The sequence below is a fragment of the Labeo rohita genome, chromosome 21 (assembly GCF_022985175.1).
Source record: "Labeo rohita strain BAU-BD-2019 chromosome 21, IGBB_LRoh.1.0, whole genome shotgun sequence".
NCBI classification, from domain to species: domain Eukaryota; kingdom Metazoa; phylum Chordata; class Actinopteri; order Cypriniformes; family Cyprinidae; genus Labeo; species Labeo rohita.
The window spans coordinates 22418082-22431716 of record NC_066889.1 but is presented as its reverse complement, the minus strand read 5'-3'; the positions used below and the strand labels follow the sequence as shown (position 1 = coordinate 22431716).

General features: G+C 32.9%; 1 protein-coding gene across 2 annotated transcripts in view; it reads right to left on the bottom strand.

Annotated features, from left to right (window-relative positions):
- npdc1a (neural proliferation, differentiation and control, 1a) overlaps window positions 1–13635 on the bottom strand; it is a 33126-nt gene that overhangs the window by 13720 nt on the left and 5771 nt on the right. For both annotated transcript variants that reach the window (XM_051092245.1, XM_051092244.1), the window contains exon 2: window positions 704–862. In XM_051092245.1, coding sequence (XP_050948202.1) covers window positions 704–862 — 159 coding nt within the window. The remainder of the gene's footprint in view (window positions 1–703; window positions 863–13635) is intronic.

The following is a 13635-nucleotide window of genomic DNA, read 5'->3' as shown; positions in this document are numbered from 1 at the left end:
TTTATAAATTATCTTCTCTTGTGGGCTGTATGTAAACACCTTTTATGTACAATATCTTATTCAGGTCAGTACTAAATAAAAAATAACATGCATTTTGTATGATCCCTCTTATTTTGGTAAAATAATTAATATTTTGCAGATTCTGCAAAATGTATGTAAACGTTTGACCTCAACTGTATATAAATAAAAACAACAAAAACTAAACTCTACCTATGATTGCACTATTGCAATAGATTCAAAAAAAGATCGCTATTCTTTCTGCTAGAGCAGCGCTCACATGGAATTACATTAAAGCCAAGGCCACACACAGACACACGTGTGCGCGCTTCCAATCCATCTGATTAAATTCAGTCATGTGCCTCTGCCACACGAGGAGAGAGAGAGATTAAGCGTTATGCTCACTGCAAAACCAATAGAAACTGTGAGAGAGGAGAGAGACGAGAGCAGAAGCACAGGCCAGATGATGGGAGGATCTGTGGTCTGAACCATCAACATCATCTCCTCTTTCACGACGGCATTAGTCACAGGCCGAGGGTTTGGTTAATGAATGCACAGCATTTGGCTTGAGAAGACGGCTGTGTGTTGCCTGACTCACAGTTTGTTGAAGCATCAAAGCAAAGGCCAGATTAGACAATAGGTGCTAAATAAATCGTGACACAGTCGCCAGAAGGTGGGTAGGGTGGGTGTGTGAAAGCCTTCGTACCGTGGTGGTGGTGGTGGTGAGGGGTTGTCCTGTGAACAACACAATGTCCTTCTTCGTCTTCCACCAGTGGGGAGAGGCAGGGGCCACAGTGGGAGGAGCCAGGCGTGCAGAAGTGCCGCCCCTTACTGGCACATTCTATGTGATCAGGACACTTGCTTGCTGAAAATATATAAAAAACATACTCGAATTATATTTCCATGTACAGGCTGACTCTTCTAGTGCCCTGGAGCATGTCACATGTCATGTGTTTGAATATTAATATGCATTAAAATCATTATGCAGTAGTGCAGCAGGTGTTAATGGCAGGTGAAGGAAATGTTGTTCATTAAAAGTCATAATTTCCTCTGAAGCCACACCAGCATTTAGTCAGCTGTAATGTTTTTTAATGGTGTTGTTGTTTCCACAGGTAGAGAATATTATGTCCCTTTAAAAAGTTATAATAATGTTGACTTTCCCCCCAAATTATGACGAAGATAAAAATACACTATGAGGAAAAAGGGGAACATTTATATCACTAAATGTTAAATAAAATACTCAGAAATGATGTTTATTTGCATATTATGTATAGAACAAAAACAAGTCTTTAAAATTAAAAGAAACGTTGTTCAGGACAAGCTTTTGACATCCATTGTTTACCTCCGAAATAATACTTTATTATTTTTTATTTATTATTTAATTAAATTTTTATTTTAATTAAATTATTATTTAATTAAATTATTTAATTTATTATTTTTATTGAACAATTAAGAGACATTTTATCTCACATTTTCACTTTTCTGTTTACCAAAGAATCCTGAATAAAAAAAAAATAATAATAATAATAAAAAAATAATAATATATATTCATAATAATAATAATTATATATATATATATATATATATATATATATATATATTTTTTTTTTTTATTATTATTTTTTTTTCCCCACAAAAATATAAATTAGCACAACCATTTTCATTTTCATATTAAAAAATTATAAATTAAATTTTAAAATACATTAATATAGAACAATCAAATACATTCAGCCTTGGTGAACACAAGATACTTCATCCAAAAAAAAAAAACTAGTGTACACACTGGCAATAAAAAAAACAAAAAAAACAATCTACTTCACTGAGAAATAAAAAATAAAATAAAATAAAATAACATAAAATTTTCATTGCTTAACAACATGTATGGAAGCTCATGGTGAAAAACAAACACAAAAAACCTGTATACACTACCAGTCAAAAGTTTTTGAACAGTAGGATTTTTAATGGTTGTTTTTAAAAAGGAAGTCTCTTCTGCTCACCAAACCTGCATTTATTTGATCTAAAGCACAGCAAAAACAGTACAATTTTGAAATATTTTTACTATTAGAAAGTTCAAAAGAACAGCATTTATCTAAAACGGAAATCTTTTATCATTTTTGATCAATCTTTGCTAAATAAAAGTTTTAACTTCTTACAGAAATAAATTACAATCGAAACTACATTTAAAGAGAAAAGGGTTATTTTAAATACTAAAAATATTTCTATATTTTATTGTTTTTGCTGTACTTTGGATCAAAATAATGCAGGCTTGGTACAGAACAGACTTCTATACAAAAAAAACATTAAAAATCATACTGTGCAAAACTTGGAAACATTCGCATCACACATTCAAGGACAGAACCTAGGGATATGACGTAAAAGCATCCCGCAGATGCTTTTGATAGAGCTTAACTTGTATTGAACCTTCAAATTCCTTGAAAACATTCAATGGTAACGTTAACTGAAGTACCCAATGACATCAATGCTATTCAGTTCAGTCTGCCTCATATCCTTGACTGACTCTCAATCGCTCGAGAGACTCCAAAATCTGTCATTGGTACAAACACGCTCGAATGACTTAAATCGGTCCACAGACGCAATCATGATCTCATCTCCTTCTCTTCAATGATACTTTTTTATATGAGCTGCTATTCTCCATAAATCCCTCAATTTTCTGTCTAATTCTCCCTACGGGGGGTGCAGAAGGAAACTGGGTCAGCAGCAGGTGTGCGTGCGCCATGACGGTACTTGGGTTTCATTGTGAATCAAAGTAATTTTAGTATCACTGATATACTATTATAGTTTCTGCTCATTTTTTTATTTTTATTTTAATATTACATTAGTTTTTAGTCATTTTGTTGTGTTCTTAACATTTGTATGTTTTTGTTTTCATTTCAAGTTATTTAGAACTTCAACTAAAATAAGAAATGTAGTTGTGTCAACTATCTGAGATAAGTCAGTTTATTTTATTTACTATTTATTTATTTTTTTTAAATTATTTTAGCTTTAGTCTTCTGTGAGCCTTATCAGTGGATGGTGGTTTTGTGTTTTCTTTTTTTTTCTGCAAATTGTGTGTAAATATTATGAAATAAATTTATGTAATTAATCCAATGCACATGTATTTTGCTGTCATTAAAATGTACTGTATTTCTCCATTACACTGGAATTCAGCCAATTTGCTTTACAAATATTAGCAGTGGCACTGAGTCAACAAAACACTTACTTTACTAGGAATTTATAATTAAAATAAAATAAAATAAAATCTACCTCACTGGGAATTTGAAAATAAAACAAACTAAAATAAAAAAAATAAATAAATAAACAACAGTCAACAAAACACTGACTTACTTAACTTAAATAAAATAAAATAAATTAAAACAAAACAAAATAAAACAAAAATCTATTTCACTGTGAATTTGGTAATAAAATGAAATGAAATAAACAACAGTCAACAAAACACTGACTTACTTAACTTAAGTAACTTAAAATAAAATAAAACAAAACAAAACAAAATAAAACAAAACAAAAAAATCTGCCTCACTGGGAATTTAGTAATAAAATGAAATAAAATAAAATAAATTAAAACTAAACAAAACAAAAAAAAATCTACTTCACTGGGAATCTGACAATAAAATAAAATAAAAACAACAGTCAACAAAACACTGACTTACTTAACTTAAATAAACTAAAATAAAATCTACTTTACTGGGAATTTGGCAATAAAATTAAATACTTCACTGAGAATTTGAAAATAAAATAGAATAAAATCTACTTCACTGAGAATTTGGTTAAATAAAAAAAAAATAAAAAAATAAAATCTACTTCACTGAGAATTTGCCAATACAATTAAATAAAATAACAGTTAAGAAAACACTTACTTAACTTAACTTAATAAAAGAAAATAAAACAAAACAAATCTAGTTCGCTGGGAATTTGGCAATAAAATAAAATAAAATAACAGTCAACAAAACACTTACTACTTCACTGGGAATTTGGGAATAAAAATAAAATAAAAAACATTAAATTAAATTAAATTAAATTTGAAGCTCATGCCATGGTAAGTATTCCTTAAAAAGTTACATGTCAAAGCTAAGAAGCAATTTATGCCTTAAGAAAATTAAAAGGATTTTTACTTCAAGAACCCTAGTGAGGCACTCGAATCAAAACGTCTATGTATTTTCAGCTGCCGAGAATAAGTGCTCCAATGTTGTGTGATGACTGGATCTCTATCCGTCACTCTGACATCATCTGACGGACGTCAGCAGGAACTCAGCCGAGTATCAACCAAACGACACACAATCCATCCGGAAGAATTTCAATGAGCGTGAAGCATCATCAAACAATAATTCACAATTTGTCCCAGACGGTTTGTTCCTAAAGGAGACTGCAGCTTAACTGGACTGTGAAACTGGACTAATGGTGTAAGACAAACTTCAATGATACTTTTCATTTTTATAGTGACATTTTTATATTCACAGGCCTCCTTGAGGATGATGTGTTTCCAGGCAACAATACTTATTTAAAAGAGCTGTTATGAAAGTGCCTGGCCAAGGCAAATGCTTTCATACACCACGGCAGGAATGAACACAAACACGTGTATGTTCTGCTTCCTAATAGATATTTTGAAAGAGATTTACAGACTAGAAACGAATTTCTGATTCTGCAGTATATATCAAGTGGCAACCAAAATTGTTGATGAATCTTTTTCAATTTTTTATATTTATGAAATAAATTATGCTCATCACAGCTGCATTTATTTGATCAAAAATATGGTAATATTGGGAAATATTTTTACAATTTAAAATAAGAGTTTTTATTTCAATACATTCTAAATTGTAATTTATTCCTGTTACGAAAAGCTGAATTTTCAGCATTTTTACTCCAGGTTTTCAGTGTCACATGATCCTTCAGAAATCATTCTGATATGCTGATTTCCTGTTTAAGAAATATTTCTTATCAATGTTACAAACAAATGTTTCTCCCTATTCAAGTTTGTATGACATTCCGCATATAAAAATCAATATCTTCAGATGCATGCTGGTGGTAAAGCAAAGTGCAAGGCGTTTGGATTTATCCACGCATGGATCAGATGCCCTATCAGATGTTGCTGCTCGATATGCATTGATTTCTGCTCATCTCCAGTCATAGACCTCATCATCTCTCATTAGTCTTCATAAAACACCACCAGATTGCTTTTAAATCTGGACGAGGAGTCATGAGAACTGAGATTAACTGACTAATGAGGTGCAACTGTATGTGTGCATGTGAGAGATGCACATTCCTCTAAACACCCCGCTGGGCCGCCCACCTCCAGCCGGTCATGGACATTAATTTACACAATCAATCACAAGCTCAAGCTGCGCTTGGAAATAAGAAGAAATTTGGAAGCAACAGGTTTTTAAGCTATACTGCAGTAAACATACTTCTTTTTAAATAACTAATTGACTGCTGTATCATTTAACTCGATCATTTAATCAAAAGAAGATATTTTGAACACTTAGAATTCAAAAAAAAAAATCTGCTTTTGTGTAGTACTCCATTGGTTTAGCTAACAGGGCTCACTGACTGTTTATCAAAAGCCATAATGTTTCTGGTTGGAAAAGATGCTTTGATCGCCAGTCCACCTCAGCTCATCAAAACATCAATGACACAACACCGATCAAAGTCAAACCTGACAAACCACTTCTAATTATATTTGCACTCTTTGAAGGACCAGCTAACAGAAATGAGACTCCACTCGTGTACAATCAAGTATAGCACACGTAGAAAGGCAAGAGCACTAACCAGTGAATCTGACTGGACACAAAGTTGTTTCTCAAGCAAACTATACATATATACATACATATATATATATATATGTATATGGGTTATTGTGATTAAGTAAAAATAATTTACAAAAAATACAGCTAACAACACAAAATAAAATAAAAACATGATAACATAATAAAAATGTACAAAAAAACTCTGAGTTATCTTTTTTGCAAATAAACTATTAAAATGTTATTTTTAATAGGAATTAATAATAAATAACAAAAAATACAAATTAAAATATAATAATAAAAACTAATAGTAAATGTTAAAATTGTACTTTTAAAATCAGAGATGTAAATAGCACATTTCAATTCATAATTACCTTTCATAATTTTACCTTTAATAATTATTGTTTTGATTATTAATTATCAAATTTGTTTTTACTTCTACTACTGCTATTATGTTATGTATATGTGCTTATTACGGTTTTTAAATATTCTTATTATATGCTACCATATGCTCGGATGTTACTGTTTTAAATATTTTGTATTCATAACATGAAGTTAAAAGACCTTTGCACTTGGTTCCAAAATAAATAAATAAATAAATAAATGAATAAATGAAGGAAATGTGATTAGGTAGTTTCTACTCAAAAATTATTTTTTTTAAAAAATAATAATAATAAAAACATCACTACATGCTTATGTAAACAATAAAATATATATTTAAAAAAAAAAATCAAATAAATAATTAAAAAATAAAGAAATGTGATTAGGTAGTTTCTATTTCAAAATTATTCAATAAAATAATATTAATAACTACATGGTTATGTAAACAATAAAATATACTAAAAAAACATCTAATAATTAAATGTGTAGGTTATTTATTTTCTATTGACATTTATTTAAAATACTTAAAATAAAAATAAAATAAAAACATCATTTCTGCATGGTTATGTAATCTACAAAACATTTTTGGTTGAATTTTGTAATTTTTCCTATTGCAAAACTGTTACCATGGTTTAAAATGACCTTTAATTAATACTTAATTATAGAATTGAATTTTATAGAATAGAATTTTGGTCTTATCACACTAGTCACAATTAAACGAGAAAAAAAAAGAAAGTGGATTCTTCTTTGCTATTAAGTCCATTTACATGCACACTACTAAAGCGATTATAATGAGATTTTGGCAATATTGCGATTAAACTTAACCTCATATAAACACTAAATATACAGGCATGTAAATACCATTTATTGCACTATAGCTGCTCTTACCAAAAATGTGCATGTGTATGGTGACATACACAAATGATGTGACATGCACCTGCAGTAATAAGCATGCACATTAGAAACAATGGCAGGGAAGAAGGCAACACATTAACATAAACAGAGTTTATGTTGTCTACATCGTGCGACGTGAATATAATGCAACACATTGACGGATGAAAACACAGAAACGGGGACATTATTGTTTCCTAACACATCTGTAATTTCCCTAAAATAACACTAAAACCTCCGGTCTTTCCAGGTGGGTGTGAAAAAACTGATTTTGTCAAAACATCTCTGATCATTTGCTCAGCCAGGGAAAAGCACATATGATTACATAAGAAAGACCAGCATATCATAAAGCTGGATTAAAAATGAATATTTCTAACCATCTGCTCCTGGCTCAGAAATCATTAACCGAGCTCTGAGCGGGAAGGAAGCCAACATCAGCACAGAACTGCAGCACGGGAACGGGGAGGCGGGTACGTGGCAATATTGACAGTTCCCATTTACTTTGTGAGGTAGGATGTGACCACAAATGTTTAAAAAATCTGTTAAGAAGCAATAAAGTAAATCAAATTTTTTCAGCTGGTTAATAATTTAGCAGTTGTGACAGGAGATTCCATGAACAGGAAAGTGTGGATGGATAAAGGGAAACTCCCATTGTGTGGACTTCCTGTTGCTCCACTTAAAGTCAAGTTAAGTGCCAGTTCTTTTGCCTGTTTAATTTGGCTCTCCTCCATGACTGCAGATACCCATGCTGCAGATAAAGTCATGTTATCAACCTAGACTTACATTTTCCGTAGATGCAATGCATGCAAATGCAAAAGTTAGTATTTAGACAGCACTATACATTTGCTAAGGTGTTCACAGTGTTTTTTTAGGACACTGCTACGCAGTTACTAAGTGTTATGGATGGCTGCTTTCTGGTCCAAGTCAAACAACCTCATCGCCAAGTTTCGATTACATTCAAGGATCTGGATACAGCTTGAGCCTCTGGGTTTTTTCACATGTTTTCATCACTCAAAACAGTAATAGCACATGTGATGTGATGTATAATTAATTTCCACAGCACTGTGCTTAAGCAAACACACCTACATTCTCAACTCAATATCCTTCATCTGAAAATAGACATTTAGAGTTGATTCTGTGAGACACTCCTAGCTTCACAGCCAGTGGGCTCACCTGTTTCCATGTGGTTCTTTCTCACTCTTGGTACTTATTAACTTCGTGGGAATGGGCTACAATCTCTGCTGCTATGGAAACCACGTTGTCCGGCTAACACCCACTATGTTGCAAGGTGCTAATGTGAATACATGTGGAACGGTAACCATAACTGGGTTAAATTTCACACAGACATGCTGGGACTCTCAAATGCCAAATGTGAAAATGACATGAGAAATTACATTTCAAAAAGATCTTTAGGCATATAAGAGGTCTTTGTACCATTAAAACATCCTGCAAGTTTCATAGCTTAAAACGTCCTTCTCTTTATAAACCTCCAAAAACGGTTCGTTTGGATCTGAGGTGCAAAGGTGATGTCACCCGGGCTCAAACATTTGCATAAACACACCTCCAGAGCAAGATATCGACCAATAGTCATCTTCTCACCATAGGCCCTGCCCACTAGTGCTCAGTCATGCAATGGCTGAAACTCGAATGTGTTGAATGCGAGTGTTGTGTTGCTTTAAATGTAAATAGAAATTACAATCACTGCCTACACTGTCTACACTGGATATGTTATACAGATACGTTTTTAGTTTTGACGTCACACTTACGGCGTCTGATAATGTATTTGTGTCGTGCCGGACGAGGCTTGCACAGCCTGAGTGAGTATGTGGAGCGACTCGTGCAGAAATCAAAATAAATGAGTGCAACACCACTCATAGAAAGTTATAGATGCATACTGCAGTACAAAAAAAAATGATATTTATAATATATGATTTAGGTAAACAACATTGCACGTTTCCCTGAATATCAACACTTTTGCAATGTGACACTGATTTTATACAGTAGTTCAATAAACAATACGTTAAAATTAAGTGACTTTCATTTTAGACACAATAATTACTGTTATCGCTCAATTTGGCTGACAAAATATGTCATATGTTTATGTTTGCTGCCACCTACTGGTGGTTTGGTCTCATTTTTTAAAAAGTATTGCATTTTTCTCAACATTTCTTATTTGTATGTTCAAAAAATATTTAAAATATTAATCTTATAAAATTATTTATGCATTTGAGATTTTTTTTTCTGCATTGAAAAAAAGGATAGTTTTGATTTGTATATGCTGTCAATTATAGTTCTTTGAAAGAAAATCGGGACTGGCCAAAATCGGTGTCGGGAGGTCACACAAAAAAAAAAAAAAAAAAAAAAAAAAAAAAAAAAAAAAAACGGAAATCAGAAATCGGAACCGGCCAAGAAAAATGCAATCGGTGCATCTCTAAAGTAAACCTCAAGGAACATATTAAAATAATTAAAAAATCCATGTCATGGCCCCTTTAAATATTATGGTATATCTCAAAGTACCAAAAATTATCATCTAATATTATCACTTTAACATGGTACTAACACATACTATTTTGCAAATGCACATTCTGTTAAACAATATCAAACTGAGCTTATACACTACCATTCAAGTCCAGTGTCTTTTACACTCGCCAAGGTTGCATTTATTTAATCAAAATACAGTAAAAACGGCAATATTTTAAATAATTTTTAACATTTAAAATAACTTCTTTTCTGTTTTCTGTTTTAATATATTTTAAAATGACATTACTCCAGTCTTCAGTCTCACATGATCCTTCAGAAATCATTCTAACATGATGGTCCTATTATTATCCATAGTTCTAATAGTGTGTCCTGTGGACTTTAAATTCTTTAAATTAATAATTTGAATGAATATGTGTGATAGTGAATTAGTGTAGTAGAGCAGGCAGGCTTCCACTCTTCATTTGCACAGAGTAACTGATAGTGGCTGATTGTAGGATCATTTTAATACTTTAATTCTACAGCAATAAAATATTTGATTGTGGGATTTCTAGGTACAGCAAAAGGGACATGAATATACTGCAAACGGATACTAACTAGAGATCAAATGAAAGCACCGTTTAACAACCATACAAATACAAACAGGCGACTGAAACTAAAACCAGCCTATTAAAGAGACAGTTCACCTAGAAATGAAAATTCTGTCATTAGTTACTCACCACGTTCCAAACCCGGAAGACCTTCGTTCATTTTCAGAACACAAATTAATGTATTTTAGATGAAAGGGCCAGAAAGGTAGTAAAGACATCATTAAAATAGTCCATGTAACATCAGTGGTTTGCACTTAAAATACTGATTACAGTACCATACAGATTAACAGTACCATACAGTACCATACAGATTAAATTAATACATACCATACAGATTAAATTAATACATCTTTTGAATCTGTAAAGGCTCTACGTTTATTTGTTTGCACTCAGAATGACAACGAAACATTGTGCTTTTGTAAAATAATGACAGCAAACAGGATGCGCTTTTCTGCCGTCTCGGTCTCTGTGAACTTGAGCGCAGAACTTTACAACTCTGTGTATACTTGTCTTAAATTCAAACAGAAAACAAATATTCTCAGATTATATAACCTGTCTTAAACATGTAGGCGCATCCACTACTGCAAAGACAAGTCAGACAAGTCAGTGTCGCCGACTTCACCTCTTAAAGGAGAAGTCCACTTCCAAAACAAAGATTCACATATAATGTACTCATCCCCTTGTCATCCAAGATGTTCATGTCTTTCTTTCCTCAGTCGTAAAGAAAGTATGTTTTTTGAGGAAAACATTTCAGCATTTTTCTCCATATAATGGACTGATATGGTGCCCCCGATTTGAACTTCCAAAATGCAGTTTAAATGCGGCTTCAAACGATCCCAAATGCGGTTGTAAACGATCCCAACCGAGAAAGAAGGGTCTTATCTAGCAAAACGATTGGTTATTTTAATAAAAATAATATAATTTATATACCTTTTAATGTCAAGTGCTCATCTTGTCTTACTCTGCCTGGACTGTTTTTGTTCCGGTTCGTGACAGTTAGGGTATGTTGAAAAACTCCCATCTCATGTTCTCTCTCAACCTCAAAATCATCCTATATCGCTGTTTTACCTTTTTTGTCAAAGGTGTTTGATCTTCTTTGCATGTTCACTTTGCAAAGACTGGGTCGGTACTTCTGCAGCGATTTAGGATGATTTTGAAACGATTTTTGAAGTTGAGGGAGAAAATACGATTGGAGTTTTTCGACATACCCTAACTGTCTTGAGTCAGAATACACAGAGATCAGGGAGAGAAAGGCAAGACGAGCATTTGAGATTAAAAAGTATTTAAATGGTATTTTTTAAATAAAATAACCGATCATTTCGCTAGATAATTTGGGATCTTTTGAAGCCACATTTAAACTGCATTTTCAAAAGCAGGGCACCATATCAGTCCATTATATGGAGAAAAATGCAGAAATGTTTCCTTTAAAAACAATTTCTTTACGACTAAAGAAAGAAAGACATGAACATCTTGGATGACAAGGGGGTGAGTACAAATATATGTGAATCTTTGTTTTGGAAGTGGACTTCTCCTTTAAGCCGAAAACAAAAAAGCACTAGTTTATCAATAAATTATTAAAACGTTAATGCAGTCTCCTTGCCGTTTTTCCCTAAAACATTCATAGTTATTACATCTGCTGCTGCGCTGTGGCAAGCTTTCTTTGAGTGCACTTGAGCGCTTATTAGGCAATTTAAGGCTCAATATTATGATTTATATGGTTTACTAAACGTGCGACTAATAGTCGACTAATGCATAGAATGAACGACACCTAGTTGACCTGAAAAAAAATCTTTAGTTGAGGGCAGCTCTAATAAATACACGTTTAAACAGTTATACTCAACAGAAATCAACAAATGTGCCTGGAAAATTCTCACAAACTGAACACAAAAGAGTTTGTTACACCAAGCGTCTGAGGGTCTCTTCTAATCTGCCTGGCTTGGATCCTAATTATCATTAACAAAACCCAAGAATGACACACACCCTCATTAGTGAGAGAAGTGCAGTGGACCACAGGAAATTAGAACCCAGATTTACGCCCACATCTTTCAATAGCCACATTAAGACATTAAACAGCCCTGCAATAATAACCTTTTGATCTAGAAAGCTTCTGTACAGTACAGAAAGAACTTGTGTAGGTCCCAGCTGTTTAAAAAGTACCTTTCACAACCAGGGTGCCAACCTAAGTGTGTACTTAAGTGGGAAGACTTAAAGGTGAATGTTTGCTCTGTGTTACTGAGCACTCAAGGGTGTGTTTGGATTTTACAGTGCATATTTAAACATGCAAACCATGTTTGTTTGTGCCCTTTAAGAAGTACGCATTTTGAGTCTAAGAAAGGCAGATAATATGGCCGCAGCTGCTTAGTTCTCACATGGCGGGGTTTGTATACAGTACGTGGCCTCATTGAGGGATCTGCTGCAAAGATAAGCTGCCGCTCTCAATGTGCGCTCTGAAAATCATCATTGTGGCAACAACAAGCAGCTTCCAGATCTCTGTAGAGCCTTAGATCCTCACGTTCCCCTGAGACTGCAAGTGCAGGGTCCAATTCTGCGGTTACCACAGCAACGCAGCTAACCTTTTCTCAATCCACTCCATCACCTCTGAAGAGAGCAATGCAGCACTCAGACACCTCACACTACCCAAACACCTCTTATGTAAGTGCATTACGAAGTGAGCTGTGGTGAGAACTGCAGCGTAATGGAAAGAGATTGTGAGAAAGCAGGGTCTATTTTTTATATCTCTTTTATCCTGTGCTTATGAGGAGCAGGGTTAAGGTGGCAATTTAAGGTTTGGATTTCAAGTCTGAATGTATAACAAAGAACTCAAGTGTTTATTAGATTGGTATGCTATTGTGCACAAACTAAAAGGCCTGTTTTCCACACTACCACTTGATTATGCCAAAGCAGCTTCAAAAGGTAGCAATTAACAGAGCTTAAAAATCAAAATAAAAGCGGGCTCGGGATAAAGCCCTGTTGTACCTCAAACCTTAAACATGAAGGCAAAACATTTCCGTGTTTTGAGTGAGTTGTATGATTATAGGCCAAGTTTAAATGTGACAAAATACACTCCACGGGTATAGAATAACCAGGAACGTTTTCTTCAAGGAAAATGTCTTTGCAGCAAAATGATTGTTTGAATACCCTGCCTTACTGTAAAATAAATAAATACATAAAAATCTATACAAAACAATTTCAGAAAAATAAACCTGAAATGAAATTAAAAAAATATATATTAAATAAAAATTGAAAAACTATAAATTTTGCCTCGACAACTAAATTAAATAAATAATTTGAAGAAGTACAAAAATGCCTAACTACAACTAAAATGAAAACTGAAAACAAAAATAAAAGTTAATTCAAAATGCTATGATAGCATACAAATAATACACAATGTGATAATGTTCAAACAGTGAAAACATTTATGAAAGAGAATGTGACTATTATACAAAATGAAATAAAATAACAACATATTAACATAAACAAAATACACTATCATATTTTTTGTAGATATTATTATTTGAAGCACTGTTAAAATGTTTTAAAAC